Below are 24738 nucleotides of genomic sequence, written 5' to 3'. Positions count from 1 at the left end.
TCTTATAATTCTTTGGATATGGTTTCTTTTAAAGGAGTTTGTTTATAATATCTAAATTAAAGTATTGTCTAATAAGCATAATATCTGGGCTTCCTCAGAGACAATTTCCTACTGGCTCCTTATTTACTTGTGTATGTGTCCTGCTTAGGAAAATTAGACATTTAAATAATATGTAGAATATTTGAAAATCAAATTTCCTCTATTGTCATAAGTTTTCCCATGTCCCGGCTGGCTGGTGGATGGGACAAATCTATCCCACTCACATCCTGCAGCCTTTTATAAAATAATCATACAGAGGCTCGATATTATTTATAACTGCTCAACCATTAACTCAAGCTTATTACTGATTAGCTCTTACACTTAAATTAACCCATAATTCTTATCTATGATTAGCCACATGGCTTGGTACCTTTTCTCAGTTCTGCCTTGTCATCTTGCTTCCTCTGTGTTTGGCTGGCAACTCCTGACTCTGCTCTTCCTCTTCCCAGCATTCCTTTAGTTTGCTCGCCCCCAACTATATTTCCTGCCAGGCTACTGGCCAATCAGTTTTATTAAACCAATGTACAAAAGCATTATCCCACAGCATTTCCCCTTTTCTGTCTAAACAAGAAGGAAGGCTTTAACATAGTAAAATTGCATATAATAGAACAGTTATCAAGTAAGAATTACAGTTACAATATCTAGGCTATTTGTATTTAGCAATATTAAAGAAAATATTCTATCTATCCTATATTTGTGAGTCTAAAGTTTCATATCTAACTTATCTTTTATCATAACCAAGGAAAATTATAATCATAACTATCTAGCCTTTAACTACATCAAAGACCCCTGAAGGATATATTACATAAGTAAACAGGAAATGCATTGTAAGCAACTTCCAAATTTCTGGAAATGACAGAGACAGCTGCCTGCCTAGACAGTCATCCAAAGTTCCTCTGTAATGTTGGGGCATCCAACTTCAGCCTATTGGCCTTGAGTTTTTTAATCGCTTCTCCATGTGGCCTGTAGATTATCTGGCAGTCTCCTCTGTGAAGCAGGAACCTGAAGGACCGTCTCGTCTTGCAAAGTTCAGTGGTCACCTTCCTATGGATCCTGCATGTCCAGTCAATTTAACAATTTGTCAAGCAGTCCAGGCAAGAACAGTTTCTTGTCCAAATGGCTATTTTTGCCAAGAAGAAGATAAACTCCATACAGAGTGTCTTCAATGCCCATCTTTCTCTTTGAAGTAAATGGTGCTGCCAGGAGAAGATGTGTCTCATAGTCCAGAAAAGTCGAAGTTCTAAAACCATTTTAAATGCCATATTCTGTAGGTCTTTGAAGTGTTTGAAGATTACCTAACTACCTAGAAAACTTAATATGACTATAAGTTTGATTATTATGGATGACTAATAATCTGTATTTCTTAATTATACATTACAATTTCAAGTAAGCTGTACAAACATAATACCTTAAACAAGAGTAGATATATATATAAAGTATAACAAAATTAACTTTAAATTTGTATCAATAAACTAAAATCCATAGCATTATAAAACATTTTTGAACAAGTTGTTGCTCTTTAAAAGTAGATTCAATAATCTATCCTTTTGTCCTATCATATCTATATTATCCCCTTTTCTTTTTTAGAAAGAGATTGCATTTGTAATCAAATAAAAATAAACATTTGTAAACAATATTTTGGGAATCTGGGTGTAGCTTCTCATACTACTTCCTGTTAGATGAGGGAGCTGGCAATCTTTAGGGACCCTGAGAAAATTAAGAATTACGGTCAAGTCTTGATTCGAATAGTCTGTGAGGCTGCATTCTCTGAGCCAGTTACTTTGAAGCTGATTTTGGATGTTGGATCATCTGGAGACCTCTCAGGGGGTCTTCCTGGATCAAACCATATGAACCTGGAAGCAATCCACAGGTTCTTATCTTCTGTGGAAACAAAAGCAGAACCTCTTTTCCAAAGCAACATATCCTTAGACATAAATTTTGAAGTCAAGGTACTTTTAAAATATATATATTGGCTTAATTCAGCAGATTTTACAGTCAAATGTCTTCTGTAGTTAAAAATACCAAAGACAATATAATCCAGACTCTGTGTGTGATTTCCATCTTTACGTGGCTTATTTTTTATGTTTTAGTCTCTTTAAAGACTTCATTTTTAAAACTATTTCTTTATATAACTGTCTATATTAATTTTCTTCTCTCTTCCAAACTTACGTACATTTTTACACACACTGTAAACTGTTTAAGGTTTATCCCATCTGAATCTGTGTTATTGTGAATCTGTTGCTTTAAACTGCAGCATGACTAGGGCTGAAATGGCAACTTTGGCTGCTGGCTCTGCCCACCTTAGCTTTCCAACATGGCGGAACTATGTTTACTGCCAGCTCTGGAGGAATCATGCTCATCGCTGACTATGTGAAGCAGTGGGTCTATTCTTCCATCCAGCAGCATGTAGCCCAAAAAATATTTTCTTTCCTTTTTTTTCTTGTCTGTACTGACAAAAGCTATATCCACCATGCACCATGCTGTGAGGTTTGCAGATGCCTCTGTGTACTGCAGTGGGAATCCTCAGCCATGCTGCTTAGCTTGTGGCCGCTTGCGGCCAGCTCCATCTTGTAGGCAGCTGTTGGGAGATGAGTCTGCGCTGCTGTTGGCATGAGACTGTGAGACTAGGAAGCCTAGTGTGGCTTCATTTTTGTGCATTCAGAATCTTTAAGCTTTCTTAGGTCTATATGGCTCAATGCCCAATGGTGAGCACCAAATGTAGTTGGAAGTTTTCCTATGTCCCAGCTGGCTAGCGGTCAGGACAAATCTCTCCCACTCATGTCCCACAGCCTTTTATAAAATAATCACACAGAGGCTCAATATTATTTACAACTGCTCGACCATTAGCTCAGGCTTATTACTGATTAGCTGTTACACTTAAATTAACCCATAATTCTTATCTATGTTTAGACTTGTGGCTTGGTACCTTTTCTCAGTTCTGCCTTGTCATCTTGTTTCCTCTGTGTTTGGCTGGCAACTCCTGACTCTGCTCTTCCTCTTCCCAGCATTCCTTTAGTCTGCTCGCCCTGCCTATACTTCCTGCCTGGCTACTGGCCAATCAGTGTTTTATTAAACCATGTACAAAAGCATTATCCTACAGCATTCCTTCCTCCTTTGTCACTATTGTTTGTTTAGACTTTTCTGGACTAAATCTATAAAGCCTGCATTCTCTGTCATGTCTGGCCACTGAAGTATCCCTTCTGTTATCTTAATAGTCAGTTAATGATGAGGATAGGGTTTTTTTTAAAAAAAAAAAATCAAAAGATGTTCATTCTCTATCCAGGTGTCCTGTATATGGATGTACCTTCAATAGTGTGGAAGATAAAATCCTGCCTTAGCTTTTGCTTCCTCCTTACACAAAGATCTCAAAGTCAACCACTTCAGGATGATTCAGGGGGTTAGAGTACTGTCCCTGATGGTTTTCAACAAATGCACTGGGCTTTTCCCAATGAGTGAGGATGAGAAAGATAAATGCAAATCAGATGAATACAGCCTTTTTGTGGTGCTATCATATAGGTCAAATAAAGAAAATGATTTGAAGACAGGGATACTACAGAGATTTCCCCTTGAGGTGACTACATACTTCCAGTTACCATGTTTGTGAGGTTGCTGGCTTTCAAGGCTATCATGGAAATGGACACAGAAGACACAATTACGAGAGATTAAAACACAACAGGGGCCAGGCGGCCAGGTGGCACACGCCTTTAATCCCAGCACTCTGGAGGCAGAGCCAGGTGGATCCCTGTGAGCTCGAGGCCAGCCTGGTCTCCACAGCGAGATCCAGGTCAGGCACCAAAACTACATGGAGAAACCCTGTCTCGAAGAACCGAAACAAACAAACAACAACAACAAAAAAAAAACCACAACAGGGCTTATTGTTCTAATATTAGCTATTTTATAGAGTAGATGTTCTTACATGCTGCTAGAAGCATTTGATAAAATTTTTAAAACCAAAAAATATTTTAATTATACTCTGTATGTATGTGTGTATGTGCACGCCATGTGTAGAGGCCCGAGGACAATTTGTGGGAGTTGGTTCTCCTCTTCCACCATGTAGGTCCCAAGGACAAAACTCTGATCATCAGGCTTTTCAGTAAGCACCTGATAAATCATCTTGCTGACCCAAACAACTGTTGTCAATAGTCACATTGATTTTATAAAGGAGTAAATTTTCTAAGGTCTTTTTTTTTCTTATTTTTTCTTTTATTTTACAATACTATTCAGTTCTACATTACTATTGAGTTCTACATAACAGCCAGATTCCCTTGTTCTCCCCTTTCCTGTCCCCTCCCTTTCCCCCCAGCCCACCCCCCCATTCCCACCACCTCCAGATCAAGGCCACCCCTGAGGACTGAGATCGACCTGATAGACTCAGTCCAGGCAGGTCCAGTCCCTTCCTCCCAGATTGAGCCAAGTATCCCTGTATAAGTCCCAGGTTTCAAACAGCTATCTCATGCAGCGAGCCCAGGACCTGGTACCACTGCCTAGATGCCTCTCAAACAGATCAAGCGAATCAACTGTCTCACCTATTCAGAGGGCCTGATCCAGTTGGGGGCCCCTCAGCCTTTGGTTCATAGTTCATGTGTTTCCATTCGTTTGGCTATTTGTCCCTGTGCTTTATCCAACCTTGGTTTCAACAATTCTCGCTCATATAAATCCTCCTCTTTCTCGCTAATTAGACTCCCAGTGCTCCACCCGGGGGCCTAGCTGTGGATGTCTGCATCCAGATTCCTCAGTCCTTGGATGGGGTTTCTGGCACAACTATTAGGGTGTTTGGCCATCCCATCACCAGAGTAGGTCAGTCCCGGCTGTCTCTCGGTCATTGCCAGCAGTCTTTTGTCCCCACAAAAGGGGGTATCTTTGTGGACTTCTGTGGGCCTCTTTAGCACTTTGTTTCTTCCTTTTCTCATGTGGTCTTCATTTACCATGGTCTCCTATTCCTTGTTCTCCCTCTCTGCTCTTGATCCAGCTGGGATCTCCCGCTCTGTTTCCCTCGACCCTCGCCGTTCATTGCTCCCACTCATGTCCAGGCTGTTCATGTAGATCTCATCCATTTCTCCATCATTGGGTGATCCCCGTGTCTTTCTTGGGGTCCTGTTTTACAGGTAGCCTCACTGGTGATGTGAGTAGCAGTCCAGTCATCCTTGTTCCACATCTAGTACCCTCCTATGAGTGAGAGTACATACCATATTTGTCTTTCTGAGTCTGGGTTACCTCACTCAGGATGATTTTTTCTAGATCCATCCATTTGCCTGCAAACCTCATGATGTCATTGTTTTTCTCTGCTGAGTAGTATTCCATTGTGTATATGTGCCACAATTTATTTATCCATTCTTCAGTTGAAGGGCCATCTAGGTTGTTTCCAGGTTTTGGCTATTACAAACAATGCTGACATTTAAGGAATTGCTCAACATCCCTAATCATCAGGGAAATGCAAATCAAAACAAATCTGAGATACCACCTTACGCCTGTTAGAATGGCTAAGATCAAAAACACTGAGGACCCTTTATGCTGGAGAGGATGTGGAACTCGGGGAACGCTCCTCCACTGCTGGTGGGAATGCAAGCTTGTACAACCACTTTGGAAATCAATATGGTGCTTTCTTAGAAAATTGGGAATCAATCTCCCCCAAGATCCAGCTATACCACTCTTGGGCATATACCCAAGAAATGCTCAATCATACCACAAGAGCATTTGCTCAGCTATGTTTATATCAGCATTGTTTGTAATTTTCTAAGGTCTTTATTCCTTGAGTTTGAAAATCATACTGGTAATAGGATCTTTTAAAAATTACCCTCAGCTCTTAAAATTACACAGCAAAATATGTAGGGTCTGGGGTGATATCACCACCTAAACTGCTATTTGAAGGTATTCTTTGTCCATAAAACCAGTAGAGGAAAAAAATACGACATGCCTTGATTGTTATTCTTTTTCACCTTTGGTGACTACAAAGAAATAAATGTGGCATCCAGTAAAAAAGTATGTGTTATTATCAGCATTCTGCTATGGTTTTAAAGATTCACATATGTCAATTTTATATAAAAGAACATGATAAAAAATAACTGATGCTAGCCAGTCAGACTAATTACACAATACTTAGTTCAATGCCTAACACTGTAACTCAACAGATGAAAGGTTTCCAAGAGGAATCAATGCATTTCTTTGACAAAATGAAGAACATAGTAATTATAAGCTCTAAGTCTTGATTTTCATAAACAATCAAAAATCTTTAAAAATTCAATACAGAAGTTACTGTTTTATCCACTACAACTGACTATTCATGAAGCTGCCAAAACATATTTGACTATGGAAGTTTGACAACAGTAACATCATCTTAATGCTACATCAGGAGATATAAAACATAAAAGTGACTCTCCACTTGGATAGCTTTGAGGTTATGTTTAATAACATAAATACAATAATGTGTATGTGCATTCATATGTGTAGAGAAGGAGAGGTGGGGAGGGGAAGAGGGTGAGGGAGGTGGGGATAGTGAGAGGCAGGAAGAGGAAGAAGAAATAATGGGATTGGAAGGCAGGCAAATATGTAACATTTTTCTACCCCCATGAAAATAGCACCTGGAATTATACATGAGAATAGTTGGGAACTCATGTGGCGGTGTACAGATTTCTGCTGCAGGCAGAAAAATGTTGAAAATCAGTGGCAATGTATTAGTGATTACAAAGTCAAAGACCTTTTCTGAGAAGCCAATTTAAAAGAACAGATACTGAATATAAGAAATCATTCAGAAAATCAGCAATAGCAATCTCCTGGGAAGCCAATTTAAAAGAACAGATACTGAATATAAGAAATCATTCAGAAAATCAGCAATAGCAGTCTCGATACTTATGATGCTGTCACCTTCTCAGTGCTTCATTGTTGCATTCCATATGGACTTTACAAAAAATCCATGGACACACAATGCATGATGCACAACATATATTTTCATTACTAAACCTTGAGGAGCTATGGAATTAAAATATGCAATTCTAAAAACTTAAGAGCAAAAACATTTCTGGATAGCCAATAAGGTCCTTGATTAAATAATTTTTTTTCACTTAACTGGGGCATTAATTTGAAGAATGTAAATCTTGCTGTTTTAAGGCTAATATGTGTGAATGAGTTGCTTAGTGAGTCTGTCATATCATCTGACCAGGCTTGGATGTTTTCTTTGCCTTGTAAATTATATAATAACTCACAATGTGATAAAATTTTCTTTTTACAAACACTCTTCCCAAATACCTAGTGCAGGCAATAAGCATCAGGAATCATTTAAAGGTTGTAAATTATTGCTGGTTCTCAGCCAAAAGATTAATTTTGGATAAGTTAAAGACTAATGCATTGAATTCATTTTTGATTCAGACCTATGAAATAAATAAGTCAGCCATAAAACATTTTCGAGGGAGATTACATATGAAAATAGTATTTGTGCTTTCAAAGATACCTTATAATCCCTTGGATGAGGCTTCCTCAAATCTGTTTTTCTACATTTTATTAATGTGAATGCAGACACATCAAGACTTTTTATGTAAACAAGGTTTGGTGATGTTTAGGTAGAGCTTGCCTTGAAAGCCTGGGTGCCCAGAACCCTCCAAAAACAAACAAAAAATAAAAACCAGAACAATGTTACATGCCTGTAATTCCAGAGATGGTGAGATGGAAGGCAGAAACAAGATCCTTGGGAGCTTGCTGGCCAGTTAGCCTGGCACAGTTGGCAAAACTCCATGTCAACGACAGACCTTTTCTCAAAACAAAAGGTGGAAGAGAACCAGAGAAATGATGCCTAAGGTTGTCCAAAGACCTACACACACACACACACACACACACACACACACACACACACACACGCACGCACGCACGCACGCACGCGCACGCACACGCACACGCACACACACGTGCGCATACCCTCCCCCATGAACATACACAAAATAATTTACACAAAACCAAAGGCATTATGTTTTTAAAACATTCAGTTAAAAATATGGTATAAACCTGACATAGCGGTTCATACCTTTAATCCTAGTACTCATGGGGCAGAGGCAGGTGCATCTCTGTGAGTTTAAAGGCAGCTTAGTTTACATAGCAAGTTCCAGGATAGCCAGGGCTACATAGTAAGAACCTGTCTCAAAAACTATAGTATATATTCATGGTATACAGTGATTATTTATGTATATGTTATATAATGGTTATGACAGTTAAATTACCATATCCATCACCATCCATGCTGTACATCAGATCCCTAAAACTTGATTCAGCTTATAACTAAGTTTATATTCTTCAATCAACATTCCTCTCATCCCTCCCCTCGACCTTGACATTTTACTCTATATTCATGGTTTATACGTGTTTGGTTCTACATAACATGGCATTTTTTTGTGTGTCTGGCTTATTTCACTTAGCATAATCTTCTCCAGGTCCATCTATGTTGTTAAAATGGAAGGATTTCCTTCTTTTATGGCTAGATACTGTTCCAAAGTATGTTTGAGTCTGTATGTGTATCAATTTCCTTATCCATTTTGTCTGTACACACTTAGTTCATTGTCTTGAGTACTGTCAATTATCTTGACTATTGTCAATAATGTAACAACCTACTATTTTTGTTCTCTTCAAATGTATACCTGAAAGTGCTTTATCTGAATCATAATGGAAACTATATTTAAGAATTTCTATATACTACTTTCATTGTAATTGACTGACATTGATTCCAAAAGTATGTAAGAATTTCTTTAATCCACATCTTTGTCAATATTTGTTACATCTTTCTTATAGTAGCTATCTTAGTAGGTATGAGGTAATATATATTATAATGGCTCTGATTTGCATTTCCTTGATAGTTAGCTATACTGAACATCTTTCATTTATTTGGTAGCTATCTATGTATCTAGTTAGGAGAAATGTCTATTCAGGCTGAATTTTTCTCACAAAATGCAGGCTATCCCAAATATGGCAATAATATAATGAAGAATGAATATGAGTATATGGTAGAAATCAGTTTTCTATACAGTGCCTTGTTTCTTTCTGACAAAGGATTCTTACTAGTCTATAATCACTAGGCCAACATACCATAAATCTTTTAAAACGATTCAATTTAAGTACCATGATGTAGAGAAAGGATGAAAAGTCTAAATGGGTCAGATATGGTGAGAGCTGCAGTGAGTAGCGTTGGTTAACATTGGGTTAGGAGACCAAATGCCCGAGCTCATCAACTTAAGCAGAGGAAAGGCTTCCTTTTGGCTCAGTTTTAAAGGTTTTAGTCAATAGTCTTCTGCATCTGTTGTTTTATGCCTGTGACAACAAAATATATTGTGGTGGGGAACACGTGGAGCAAAGCTACTCACCTAATGGCAGCCAGGAAGCAGAGAAAAGGAATAAAGTGGCCAGGATCCCAATAACCCCCCTTTAAGGGTATGTCTCAAACAACCTAACTTCCTCTTCTAAGATCTATGTCTTCAAGGTTCCACCACCTCTCAATATCACCAAGATGAGGAATAAACTGCCTCTGGGAAAAATTCCATGTCCTAACAATAATAGTGGCCCATTACAATGGCAATTTTCTTTGTATCCTCATGCGTTATTTTTGTGAATGTATGATATACTTGTTCCTGTGTTTTAGTATCAAATTTGTGTACTGAATTTTAACTCTAGAAAGCTGTGTCTTCATTGATCTTCTTGCATGTGTTGTTTATCTTTTACTTGGTAGTTATGGATATCAATATGTTCAGACAAATGCTTGTGTCTTAAGGTTTCTACAGTCAGGAAGTTGTAATCTAGAATCCAAACATAGAGTCTAGGTATTCCTGTTTGGATAAATGCTCCATTCTTTCCTAATATGTCTATATTCAGATATCCTTAGTGTTTAAGAGTAGATTTCAGAGGTTTGGCAAATATAATGAAAGCTTATGCAATATAGGGCATCTCATTCATTCTCTGCTTTAAATATTGTCTAGAAAAAATATCTACAAACTTTTCAGAATTATACTATCACTAACTCAAAACTGATCCCATTAAACAGTGTATACACAGTGCTTTATATATTCAAATCCTTTATTTGAAACAACTTGACAGTCAAAAGTTTTTAATCCCTTCCACTCATTACTCCTCTAGGTTCCACAAATGGAGGAAACAGTAATCCCAGGAAATAACTTTCCATATGCTATAAAGGGGTAAACATTGCTAGACTTAAAGTCATTTAAAACTGTATAATGCAGGTGTTACCAGGCTTCTAGACATTAAGACTACTACTCTTGAAGTTGGTGAAACAGAGGAACTCTGCAGTGGAAAGGGAAAAGGCTCTTCCTAAATTTATATCTCAAATTTAAGGCGAGACAAACTGGGAGAGGAAAGTATTCATATTAACATAGCAATTCTAAGTATATGAAGGCCACAGAGGCCATCCTGGGTTGATGAAAAATTATTTAAGTTAGCAAATGGTTGTAACTCTTCATGAATGTGAAAGGAAGCTTCAAGAGTAAGTGACAATTCTCCTATAAAAGCTGACATGCATGTTGCTATACTGAGGTGAAATAAACACGAGTCAAGGTTTTAGGAGCAGCCCAGTCAAAACCAGAATGAGGACCCATGAGACCCAAGCCCACTTTTCCATTTTAATATAGAATTTACTTGTTTTACTACCATATTCAAAATAACTCTTTCTTCACTACTATGTCTACCCTATGAAGGCCACCGACAAATAAAAATGTACATTCTTTGAAACCTGGGAAAAATCAAGTTAGCTTGTCTATGATTCAACCCTGTACAAACAGTACTACCTCCCATTTTCCTGGCCTGGGGATGAAGTTTGGGTGACAAGAGTTCTTGCCTAGCATGCACCAAGTCCTGGGTTTGAATCTCCAGTGCCACATAAACTGATCATGATGGCACATGCATGAAATCCAACACTTGGAAGGTAGAGGCAGAAAAATCAGGAAATCAAGGTCATCCTCTACTCCATAGCTAGAAGCCAGTCTAGAATATATAAGACTGTCTCTAAAAAGCACAAAGGAATGAAAGTTGTCATTTAACTGTGATCACTTTTTGTGTCTTAAATTTGTGTCTTACTACAATTAAAGATAAACCTTTAGCTAACAGATGGAAAGTTTTGCTTTCTTTCAAAGAATAATCATTCTTCATTATGAAATAAAGTATTGTTCTATTTTAACTTAAGAAACAATTCTAAAATTTTGTTCTAGAATAATGGGTATAGAGCCTTTATAAAGTTTGCTTATACGGATTGTCTCAGAATTGAAACATTTTAGAGTGTTAAGAACTACAATGAGCCCAAACATTTGACTGATATTTAAACCAATTTCAAAAATATAATTCAATAATTAGTATACAATCCTCCTATAGTTGATGCAATTCTCAGTACTTTCATTATATTAAATTTTGAATATTCAAGCAATATTTCATTATGGAAGAAAAAAGTGGTTTGAACTATTTAATTCTATAACTGCGGTGGTTTTTTTTTTAATTACATAATCTTTGTAGCAAGTCAGTTTTTCCAACTTCACATTTAAGATGTGGAGGTTTAAAAGAATAGAATACTGGACACAGAAAGCACTCAATCAGAGTATGCCCAATGTTCTAATTGACTTATGCTGAATATGTATTGATGAATGAAAGAAAGCACATTGTCACTTTGTCTACACAGTGGACTCCTGCTTGTGTTACTTCCTCATGTCTTATCCAGAGCTGGTGAACCATAATTAACTGAACAAAAGAAGGGAAGCTTTAGCAAGAAAGGGGGAATTCATAGGACCATTACTAGCTTAAAACTGTCAACTGGTAGACTATCATATCCCAATGCCTGAATTACAGCTAACTCCTTTCTTGCCTAGGTTCTCCATAACTTCAATCTACCTTTGATTGGTATCCAATGACAACTGCATAATGCTCACTCTGATCTGTTTCTTTGTTTCCTCACCTAGAATGCTTTTTCTGTGTATGAAATTTCACCCAGATTTGATTCCACCTTGTCTGTGAAGCCCTCCTATAAAATTCCAGCCCACATCAGTCAGTCCAAATTCCTATGCACCTCATTGTCTCTAACATTTATTCAGTCACTGAAGGATATGTAACTTCATTATGCATTTCATGAACCTCAACTCCTCAATATGACTACAAGTTTTTTTAAGGACAGGAATGCCTTTTTATAGACCTCTCACATCCACTCAAAAAACCACACTAGTACAGTTTTCTGCCCACAGCAACTATACTGTTTAAACTGAATGTAGTATTACAACTAACCACAACATAAAGAATATACTACCCTAAAATAGCATTGGCCAATGCATCTTAAGATGTGAAGAATACTCATTTTTAAAAGTCTGTTAGAAAAAGGATAATCATGGTAGAAATTCTATTTTTTTAATTTAGAACTGAAAAGCCATCATTAAACGGAAGAAAAACTGTTTCCATATTCAAACCTACACTTTATAATTCAACAGTAATGCTTCAAAGTATCTGCATATCCCCACTAATGATAACCTCACGTTGGCTGGGTAGCAACAACGGGGGAAAAACAAAACTTTCAAGATCCACGGCTTGATCACATTTATTATTTCATAGGTGCTACTCCCACATTTAAATGACATTTTCCCTAGAAACAAGTGAGTATAGTGTAAGAAGCAATCTCAAGAAATGCCTTAAAGTGGCCTACAGTACACATATGGACTTAAAGGCCCTACTTATAACACTCATTATGCAATTTATCTTCCAATTCTCCATCTCTCTAGAAAGCCCATTTTCTCAGACAGATTTCTTAGAAACTGTCAAAAATAATTTTCTCCTTTAATGCCTTAGTCCTTGTACCTTTGAAAGTGGGTGAACAAAGGCAAAGCTTCTACCTGTCAAAGACATTTCTGTATATTATTATTAGCAGATTCATCACAAAACCCTAAAGGACAGAGAGGAGAAAAATAATCTAAAAGAAAGCTATAAAATCAAGTTCTTCTCAAATACAAGCACTTAGAATTAAGTATAGCAATAAAGCAAGTGATAATTATGAAGCCAAATTGGAAATTCTAGTAGTTTAAAACATTTCAAATGTCTACTTGTGGTTATTATACTTTTAACCTAGTTTAGTCATAATTATCAGTAAGTTTAGAAAAATATCTTAAACCCTAAATTGAGCTATAGTATAAATAGCTCTGGATCCTCTACTATATGTTTATATGTTTAATTTTTTAAAGTATTCCCAAAATTCTTATGAAAAAGATGAGTTGCTTTTAGGTGGAGCCCCTATCATGTATCATTGGACAGTAAGTACTCTTTAATATTCGTTAGAGATCAATCTTGTTATGTCTTTACTACAACAAAAATTTTAAAGTAGCCAGGCATGGTGGTTCATGTCCATATATGTCATCTTGAGAGTCTGAGGTAGGTGGATCACCATGAATTTGAGGCCAACCTTGGCCTATGGAGTGAGTTCAGGTCAGCTTGGACTAGAGCAAGACTCTGAGTCCTGAAGAAAACAAAAATCAGGCTGGGTGGACAGCTCAGGAAGTAAAGCCCTTGGCATAAGTGTGAGGGCTGGAGTTTGGACCCCCAAACCATGGAAATGTGTATGGTGGCCTGACTGTAATTTCCATGTTTGGAAAGTCGAGACAGAGGATCGCTGAAGCAAACTGGCTAGCTACACTAGTCAGAATTAGGAAACTGCAAGTTCAACTGAGAAATTCTGCCTCAATGGATTAAGGTGGAAACCAACCAAGAAAGTCTCCCAACATCAGCATTGGGCCTCCATAGGCACATGTACACATAAACACAGACCGCACATACACATATGCACACACAATCCACACAGATGTTCAAAATAAAGAAATTTTATAAAAACCAGAAAATAGGCACCTCCTTGCCACAGCAGCCAGAGCTTCAGTCTCATATATGTAAAATAAACTAAACTCAGCAACTTGATTATGATTCAAGATGGCTGACATATGGGAATGTTACGTGAAAATTAGCTTAAGGCTCATAGACAAAAATGTAGAAGACATAGGGATGAGTCTTCACATAGCTTTCTTATGCAGCTGTACAATCAGAAATTATAGTTTAGGGATAGGGATGCCCTACATTCAGTCCCCAGGACTATGAAAAGGAGGGAGGGGTGAAAGAGAAAAATTACAGTTGGCTCTATCCTTTAATAATACCTGTCCCATAATCTCTGTTATAAATAATAAGTAGGAGCAAACTAAATAAAAGAAACATCACACACATCCAGTAGAGGCTATTACTTTATAAACATATAGACATTAAAATAAGATATAGCTGAATACTCAAGAATCTATAACTATATTCACAGCAGAATAAAAAATAAGGGTAATGATCAGAGACATTTATAACTAGGGTAAAGTTATTTGTCTCATGGCTTTCAAATATTTGCAGAAGCATCAGTCTGATAAATCCATGTTAATGGTTTTCACAGTGGTCTACTAAAAATACACAGAGGACCAATAGTAGGTACTCTTATAGTTGTTTCTGATAGAAATAATTATTTTTTAACAGCAGTGCCATGGTCACTGGTTCTTAAGGACAAACATCTTAGTTTCTATACTATAAAACATGTGCCAGGAAGTGGTGGGGCATGCCTTTAATTCTAGCACTCAAAAGGCAGAGCCAGTTGGATCTCTATGAGTTCAAGGCCAGCCTGGGCTACAGAGTGAGTTCCAGGACAGGCTCTAAAACTACACAGAGAAACCCTGTCTCGAACAATCAAACCAAAACATGCTAAAACCTGCTTTTTAGCTGGGAGGTGGTGGTGCACACCTTTAGTCCCATTATTCAGGAGGCAAATACCTGCGAGTCTGAGGCCAGCCTGGTTTTCAGAGCTAGTTTTGGGACAGCTAGGGTTGTTACACAGACAAACTCTGTCTCAAAAAAAACAAAACAAACAAACAAACAAAAAAGAACAGCAACAACAACAAAATACATTCTTGAAGCTCTCCTCTCCAGACAATGTGCTCAGCCTCCTGTTTTGGCCCCAAGTCCAGGTTAGCTCGCTTACTACAATTCATTTTCACCCTCCTTGAGTCCCATGAGCCTTGTATTCCTGCCTCCAGCTAGCTCTATGTGACTCTCTTTCTGCAGATACCCAATGTTTGCAGTGCGGACGAGAGAGAAAGTGAGACAGGGCAATGGTTAGTACTAGACGCTAGTCCTTCCTAGTGCTTCCAAATTTTCCTTTAATGGAAGTTTTGAAACTATTACATTCCTTGGATAGTCCTCCAGGACACAATTTTGCTGAAGGCTGTATTATGGTACATAACAAAGAAAATATAAGAATCACTGACTGCTTTACAAATTGGCAAGCCTCAAGACTGAATGTAAAAATCTACATTAGGGAAATGTAATTTTTGGCCAGTTATTTTTACTAGCAGTACAAAGCTGAAAACTATCTCAGATCTCTGCCCATCTGAGCAGTTCAACATCACCATGTGGCTGGAGGAGCCGAAGTGATGCCAAGAGACTAACCAAAACATCCCAAGAGCTCTCATGGCTGCTCTGTGGTTTTGATAATTCAAAAAGCAATGGCTTGGGGAAAGGTGCTTGCCATGCCAGCCTGGTGACCCAAGATCAATCCCCAAATCCCATGGAAAGGTAAGAGAAGCAACTCCCCCAAAAGAAATGACATTTAGTAAGGGCCAACATGTGGAACTATACATACCAAGAACTACCATTTCCCCCGTGGGACCACTTGTTTCTTCCCATTTTCTCTGGTGCCTCCTGCCACAAGCTCAGAATCACTAAACCCTCTCCTCCTTTAATTCTCCTATCCCAGCAACTGGAATTCTGAAGAGTGCACTGTCTCTTTCTCAGTTTAGTTTGACTCACATGCAGTCACTTGGCTTAGGATCTTCTTCCAAAAGCTATCCTACCTTTATTCTTGATCCAAATTCTATAAACCAATGCCTTCTTTCTCCTAGGACGTACTCATGAGCAAATTCACAGCATTTCCAATGGAGTTGCTTAACACACTTTTTTGAGCACGAGAATAGCTAGGCAATGATGGAAGCTGAAAAACAGGTGAGCTGCGATCTTCCCACTCCTACACAAAACCTGGCCTGAGAGTAGGAATGGCTGAAATGCTGATACCTTCTTCCAATTCTTCAGTTTGCAACATTCCCACAATCACAATCTCGGCTCAGTGTCAACTTTCCGACTTTCCAATACCATTTTCTTACTACCAGATCATCTTAAATTAACTCTAGCTGGTCTCTCCCACCTGAAGACTCATCCTCCAATTCCTCTTAATCTACAAGATTCTTGTATGTTCCTGATCTCTAATACAAGAAATGATCATCTAATTCTAATTCAAAACCTCCTATCCTGACTTCCCTGGGAACTTCCAACACAAACTACACTTTCTTTGAAGGTTTATGAATTAAAGAGACCACAGCAAAGCGGAATGGTGGGAGAATGCTCAGAGTGCAAGTTGCTGACTGAAGACAGCTGCTGGGAATCCCCGAGTACTGTGGAAAGGGTGTGGTGCTAACAGCAACTGGTTTGAGAACACCCAAGTTAGAGTTCAAAATCTGTTGGCCATAAAAGCTCTTCACCAGTAATCCATGGACTTTTTCCATTGAAAAAAGCTATCTGGGAAGTCACTCCTTCCCAAGTATCTTTTTCCTGATCACTCATTTATGCCATGCCTTTTAATTTTGCTTGTGTCTCATTGCCTGAGCATGTGAGCATGTATGCATTGTGTTGAAATAATTTTAAGCAACTTTCTTATTTGTATCATTGCATGAATAAGATAGGAAGCTTGGGGGGGTGGCACCATTTCTTCCATTTCACTGGTATCTAACCACAGACCTCAGCAGAATATATATTGCTTAAACACAAACACACACACACACACACACACACACACACACACACACACACACACACACACACACTTTCCTCCAGTGACACAGAATTTCCAGTCAGCTATTCAACACTAACATATTTTAAGGTTGAGCAAGTTTTAAAGTATGATATATTAAGAAATGTAGAAAATACACCCACATTTGATACAAAAGATGCCACTTATAGTTGGACCAAACAGAATCTTCCTGCACCCAACCAACAATATACTATTAAACCATACATCTTCTGTAGGATTCTTTTTTTTTTTCTTTATACTACATAAGCTCTGGTTCATTTTTGCTCTTAGCAACAATAACTACAGAAGCTCAACTCTAAATAAGTTTACTGTTGGGAATCTAGTCTTCCCACCTACACAACCACCGGCTTCCCACAGTCTCCAGTGTCTTGTGAGCAACCGCCCAATTACTGAATGTGGAAAGACAGCAAGGTCCATTCTTGGCAGCCACTGGTTTTTACTGCTAGTCCTCACTTACTTAGCTTAATTGATTCAGAACAGTATAAAAAGAGACATTATTACACAAGTTTGAAAAAGAGACTACTTACAAAATGTAAATGTAAAAGCTCTGGTCATTGTACTGCTTTAAAACAGGCAAGCATGTGTGACATGGAAAGCACAGAATAATGCCTATTGAAATCAAGGAAACCTGGGAACTCTGACTAATCTCATTACACAAGTTTAGTGTTCCATACGTATACATTCTCAAAAAGCGAATTTATCCATAGAAAGGGAAAACACAACTGACTTCAAAATACAATCCATTGTAGCAGAAGGGGTTTTGTGTCTCACACAACTTCAGTCTCAGAAAGTGTAGTTTTCAAAAGAGAGAAGCATACTTAGAAAAGCAGCCCAAACGTGTTAACAAAGTACCGTTCACTTTACTGTTTATGATCTTCCCATCGTATTGAAGGATCTTAACAGAGATTCCTCCTGGCCTGCTACGTATGAATTGGAATGTGAACTCAAGCACAATTTATAAGTAGGAAAAAATTATGGGCTAAATTATTACTCCTTTTAGCCATATGGGGAAGAATGGAAAATAAACACAGCTCTACTTTTTTAACTAAATATACTTAGGTGTACATACACCTGTATGTACAGATATAAAAATAATTTTGTAATTATGTTTATATATCTTTCTGCGTCAACCACTGATGGTTTTGTGGTACAAGCAATAACTGAAAATATGCCTATCTTCTCTATCAGAAACATTAAGTTGTTCTCCAATGTACACCAACATTGGTGAAAAGAACCATATTATACCTTCAAAAGGCTCAATAACTGTCAGAAATGTTTTTCTTTTACAAGAAAAACTATACAATATGCTCAGAGAAAGGAAGTTAGTACCATTATGTTAGCATGGACAAGGAAATCTGTCATGGTCCAGTTGTATCGTCTGCAGTAGAGATACACTTTCTACTTATTTTAGTCACTCTTCATTCAAAAAAGACAATAGGAATGTAATAGCTCATGTTTAAAATGCTAATTCACTATCATTTGAACCTGAATTGCATTATCAAATCAATCATCTTCTTGATAGCTCAATAAACAGGATTGCTGCTATTCTGGTAGAACAAATGCCTACATCTCTACCACAATCCACTGCCTCACAAGCATGATGAAAACAGTAATTTTATTATTCTGGTAAGACAAGAGTTAATGCTCAGTCCTCTGACTTGAGCCTTACAAGATCTGCATGTCCAAGAGTGGATTTTAAAAAAAAAAAGGTTTTATTCCTTGCAATAGAAAATAACACTTATATTTAAAAGCAAAATATCCATGTGCAATTGTCAACACAAATTCTAGTATTATATTAATTTTCTAGATGGTAAGATAATTAAAAGGTTCATGAGATATAATACACACCACAGTATTAAAAATCTAAGACTATACAATCTTAGTGTTTTAACCAGGACCCTTTTCATATTTCTTTACTGATGAGGGAGATTCTTTAAATGAGTTTCAGCAAACGTTAAGTATAAATGAGGGCTTTGAAAAATCTTATCACATCCTGTTATTTAGGGAGCCAATGTTAATAGTACTTTTCATGAAGACAAGAGGGGTCTTCACTTAAACTCATGTTCAGATATTCTCTTTGTGCTGCTTTTAACTCCTGAAATACACCCTTCATATGAAATAATTTATTTTAAAAACCATATAACCAGTTTCCTAGAGTAATCCCATCCCCAGAATCTGACTCCTCCTCTTGGTAGCATTTAGTTTCCCTAGTGTTACGTGAGAGTGCTAAAGGACAGAAAAACGGAATGAGGACCATGCCGGTCCAAACTATCTCTGACAGTCACTCAAGCATCCATATGGGCCCTCATTTCTCTCTAGCCCCCAGTTACTCAGTGTGTGACCCTGGGAACTGGAGCATCGGCATCACCAGGGAGCTTGTTAGAAATGCAAATGTACAGCCCCACCCCGGAGCAACTGGAGCAACTGGAGCAAACTCTGGGAAAGTGCCCAGCAACCTGCAGTTTTAACAAGCATAACAGAAAACTACGATGTATGCTCAAGTCAGAGAACAAGTCCGTCACAAACTTTAATGTGCATGAGAATCACCTGGGGAGCTTGTTAAAATGCAGATTCTAATTCAGGGGGGCTGAGGTGGGGCTTGGGAGCCTACATTCCTAATAAGTTCCCAGGTGATGTCTTTTATGGGCCACATTACAAGTGTTTCCTAAATCAGTTCTTTGCCAAAATTACTCAAGATGCTTATAAAATATGGAGAGTGGCACTACCCCAGATCAAATTAATCCAAATCTCAAGAGAAAAAGCTAGAAAGTATCCAGCAGTTCTCCATTCCAACTACACGTTAAAATTACCTGGGGAGATCTGAGTAACTCTGATTCCCAGGTCCCATCCATGGTCGACTAAATCAGGATCTCTGGGGATAGAGTGCAGGTTTCCACATTTTGAATACCTTCCCAGTGATTCCGATGTGCAGCCATGGTTGAGAAGGAATGTTCTGGAGTCTAACTGGTTCAACACCTGCCACAGTGGAACCTTTATAGTAGCCAACGTATTCGTCTAAAGTGGCTTATGTGAGCTTCCTCACCTATAAGTGCTTTGATTGTTGAACAGGAAAATGTACCTAAAATTATGGTTTCCTTGTGTCTTGAATCTTATTTTTGGAGGAAAAAAATGTGCTCTCTGCAATGGTTAGTATTCAAAAGCCAGGAGCAACCTTGAAGTATTTGTGTCTACGTGGCCTTTCATACGATGACCTCTTTCTTCCCCAACCCTGAAACACATAAATAATTGAAATTTCTGATGACCTTTCAGAGTGGCAGGGTAACAGATGTATCTGTAACTTCTAAACCTATAAAAGTCAGATTCCACCAGTTACAAGCATTCTAACTGAAAGGTCTAGACGGAGATAACAACACTGTGCTTTACATATGATAATTTGAAATTGTCAAAAGCATGTCTTCAGGTAGACAAGAAAATTTAAAAAAGACCTTAAACATACTGCCCATAAAATGATACCCATAAGTCAGTGGGGATGGGGCCATACAATGCCACACTAATAAGCACACAATATCATCCAATAGGTAAAATGGAGAAATGTGTGGTGTTACCAAGGCACTGTGAAATAATCAGTTATTTCCTTCCCACAATCAAGAGTTTCTTGAATTTGACATCATACACCTTAAAATTAGTTTAAACGAAAATGAGACACAGTTCTTCATCCTCTGGTTGCTCAGGTTCAGCGCCTTCTATAAACTAGTTCGTCTATAGAAATGTGACATACTGAAAGCCTACTAACCATTCATACCACCATCTCAATACATTCACAGTGGTCATATGGGTGTCTTATTTATCTGCTTAATAACTTGAGAGGTAGAAAATCAGCAACTAGAGTATTAAAAAAAAGAGAGAGAAACAACCTATGTATGTGTGCAAAGTGGCCACTGTTTAAACCATTTTGAAAGCATTTCCTTTATGAACTGGTCAAGCTCATTTTCCTCTTAACTGTTGCTATAGTCAGTCAGTGAAGCCAAACTCACTTTAAAATGTGCGAAAATAGCACCTCCTGAAAGTGTGTTCTCATACGCTTTGGAGCAATGGGGCGGGAATGCTAAGACAGCCTTTGGCAAACTCAAGCAATAGCTCAAGAACTGAACAGGAGTCAATTTTTACAGGCCCATGACTTTACAAAGCCAACCTAAGAATTACCCCAGGTCTAGCTTTTACTACATCACAGCCATCCAGGAGAAGGCAAAAAAGAAAAGAAAAGTCACAAATAAGTGACTTGAACTAGTGAGTATTTCATAGATTTTTTTTTAACATGGCAATCTTTTTAAAATGAATTTTACTTCTTAGTGAAAAAATAAATAGGCCAAATAAAGGTGTAGACTTAGGATTTAAGCTCCTAGAATGCACACTAGGAAATTTACAAAAGTACTTAATTCACTTGACAGTGTCCACCTGGACGCCTTTTCATACATTTCTCATGAACTGATGCCCAAAGATGAACCAAATCTAAAATGCACAGAGCATAGCAGAGTCATACAAAATTAAAAACATTTAAAGAATGAAAGCAAAGAAAACAAACAATACAAAGGCACAATTTCCAGGACACTTTATTGTAATTTTCACTTTACATATTAATTTAATATTTTAGTAGAGTCAGGCGTGTTTATAATCATCCAGTGGTAGTTCATTCCTCTAATCTCACAAAATGAAAAGCAGCAAGTTAAAAAGAACATCAATTCAGGTATTTACGCTGTGGGAAACAAGGGGCCCTTAGGCAGAAGGGAGGGGGGCGTTGATGGTTTTCAGTTTGAGTGTACTGAAATTTGTTTCCGTATTTTTCTTGTGGATGCTAGTAGTCATAATAAAAACAATCGTCCTTTTCCCCATTCTGCCTTCTTGTGGACTTTACATTCTGTCTAGCATTTAACTCAGAAAGTCAGTTTACACTCAGTTTACACATTTTTAAAGAAAAGCCATATGCCCCATCTCCCACACATCCAAATGGACAGAGATTAGAAAGTAACCTGGCTTTTAGCTTGTAACAGTGCTATTTTAAACAATTTCAACCATAGACTTGCAGGGTAAAATAATGTAAAGTACAAAAACCAAAGGAAATTGTACAAGTGCCTACACATTTACTGGATTGTTTAACTGTTCCTCCAATCATTGAGTTTAACATAGGTTTTGCTTAAACTGAAATCTACACAAAAGCGCATGCACGCTTAGTACAAATTGACAGCGCCTTCTGAGGGGACAACGTTCTTTGAATGTGCTATACCAGACACTGGAAGGAAGGAGCAAAAAGGTCTCACTCTTCAAATGTGAGGAAGCTGGTGGTGCGCTAGCTTCACTAGAAACACGTTTTAATGGGTACGTTCAGTTAAAAATAGGTAGGAAGCCAAAAGGTGTTTTAAGAAACCTCTCCCCTCCCCAAGGAACAGGGAAACCCGGAGGAAAAGATGGGCAACCTCCCTGGAGCTCAGGAGCTAAGTTCCATCACTAGCTGAATAGAAGTTAGATCACTGCTATTTTTCACCCTGCAATGGGATAGTAGCTCTCCATGTGCAAGGTACGCGGGGCGGGAATACTCGCGGGGCTTTCACGTGGGGTAATGGCGAGCAAAGTGAGGAGAGGTCGGTAGCAACAGTGATCCAGAGCTCCAAAAACGCTGCTGGGGTGGAGGGTGAGGGACAGAAACGATCGAGGGAAAGGGTCAAAACTCCTGGAAGTTAGCGCAAAGAGGAAGCGGAGCAGTCTGGAAGCCAGGGGGCCATGTCTGGCAAGCAGCCCCCCTGCTCCAAGTGTGGGGTGCTCGCCTCGTGGAGCAGAGGAGCGCCGAGTGCCCCTCGGGTCGGGCGGCTCTGGGGACCCGAGCGGCGAGAGGGGCTGAGGGGCACCCGCGAGCAGGAGGCGGAGGACTTGCACTTTGCCTCAACTCTGAGCCCCATCCCGAGCCCGGGGGAAGAGGGCGACGGGGAGCGCGGTACTCACTAGGGCTCGTTGGTGAAGCGGGGGGTCCGGGGCTGCTGATATCCATACAGGTGACAGTAGAGCACATCGAAGCAAAAGCAGCACATCTCCGCTGACACCACCATCTTCCGGGAGCCCGGGGATGAGGACGAGGAGGACGGCGAGGAGGCGGTGGCGGCGGCCGGAGTAGAAAGTAGGGTTCCCACTCCGCAGCTCAGAGGTGGAGACAGCGAGATGCCCCCGCCGCCGCTGCCGCCGCCGCCGCCGCAGCCCTGGGGGGGAGAGAGGGTACAGCCGCCGCCGCCGCCGCCGCCGCTCAGCCCGCCCAGCCCGTTGAGCCGCGTCCCGGCGCCTCCTAGTCCCAGCTCCCCGGCTCGGCACTGGCTCTCCCCGCTGCAGTGGGAGGAGGAGGAGGCGCCACCACCGCCGCCCGAGCCAGAGGGGGGCGAACTGGACAGTTTCTGCTTCTTCACCCCACAGCAACCCGCCGCCATCTTGGAACAGTCTCCCCCACGCAGCGCTTCCGACCCATAAGTGAGGCGAGCTGGCGGCGGGGGCGAGCACGCTGCGGCCCCGGCCGCCGGGGGCGCGCCGGGGGCTCGCGGTCTGCGCGCGCGCGCGGCTCCGCGGCCAGGCTGCCCGGCCCGCCGCGGCTCGGGCGTGCGCGCGCCCCCGCCTGCGGCGCGCGCCACGGGCTTTCGTGGCTTGGCGCCTACGGTGGGTCCCGCCCGACTCGCGCCTCTTGGGAGCTTGGCTCCTGGAGGAGGATGGAAGACGGAAAAGCAAAGGGGAAGGAAAAAAAGAGAACAAGCCAGGGAGGAGTGGGAGGAGAGAGAGGAGGTGGGCAAGCTCCAAGAGGAAGCAGAGAGACAGAAACTAGTGTAGGGGGAAAAGAAAGAAAAAAGTCTGAAATAAGCATCCAAGTTCCAAAGCACACCTTGGTGATACCCCATTGCAAGTAGGGTTAGTGACACTGGAGCACAGTTAGGTGAAACCTGAGCCACCGGCCTCAGATACACTGGTTCTGAACTGTTGGGAGTGTGAGCAGGCAGGTGCTCCCTGGAGCTCCACACACCTGAGACAGCCACTGTAAAGAATGTACAAAGCAGTCCGGGAAATGGCCACGCTGTGGTGTTTTTAATGCTAACCTAACAAGACACCACGGTTGTTCTGAGATTATGTTAGAAATGCAATGTTTTTCTCTTTCCTAATGGACACATAGTAAAGCCCCATTCAATCAGCATATCTTGTACTTGTTCCCGCCATCTTCTCCTAGTAGTCCAGGAAGAACATTTAAAAGCAAAAATAAATATATAAATAACTGCCTCACGAACACCTCACAGGTTCAAATATGTTCCTTGTGTTTTCAGACTTGTAGCTGTGGCCTTTTCAAATTTGATGTTTGGGACATGAGAACAAAGAAATTAGAAATACATCTGTAATGTCCAGACTTTACAGATAAATATATTGGTCAGATAGTGTACTTATTTATAAGTTAGAACATTTTGTTCAGATGTATAATGAGATAGTTCTTAATTCTCATTTTAAAAATTGTCTCAAAACTGCTTGAATGAATGAGAAGGTGTATGATTGAGTCAATCCCATTCTGAGCACTTAAGAAGGGGCTATAAAATGGCAATATTCAGGGGGAAATATTCATTTAAAAAATAAACCTGATAAAAAAAAACAAGTGATATCCATTGTGTCTACACCATGTCAAAATAGCCCCACAAAGTCAGAAGTCTGTCTGTATGTAAACTGTAGGAGATTGGTTTTGGTGCCTTTAGTCTAAATGTGTGGGACCTTACAAACAGCTGACAGCATTTCATTCCACTCGAGAGAGGTTTATTTGCATACCAAACATTGAGCCTCTATGCACATCC

General features: G+C 39.6%; 1 protein-coding gene across 1 annotated transcript in view; it reads right to left on the bottom strand.

Annotated features, from left to right (window-relative positions):
* Ammecr1 (AMMECR nuclear protein 1) overlaps positions 1 to 23412 on the bottom strand; it is a 111856-nt gene extending 88444 nt beyond the window's left edge. Inside the window, exon 1 of the mRNA XM_006970292.4 lies at positions 22877 to 23412. Within this exon, the coding sequence (XP_006970354.1) occupies positions 22877 to 23349 (473 nt within the window). The 5' untranslated portion in view covers positions 23350 to 23412. The remainder of the gene's footprint in view (positions 1 to 22876) is intronic.
* Positions 23413 to 24738: the final 1326 nt, after the last annotated feature.

Source organism: Peromyscus maniculatus, chromosome X (assembly GCF_049852395.1).
Source record: "Peromyscus maniculatus bairdii isolate BWxNUB_F1_BW_parent chromosome X, HU_Pman_BW_mat_3.1, whole genome shotgun sequence".
Lineage (NCBI taxonomy): Eukaryota > Metazoa > Chordata > Mammalia > Rodentia > Cricetidae > Peromyscus > Peromyscus maniculatus.
This window is presented reverse-complemented; position numbering and strand designations above follow the sequence as displayed.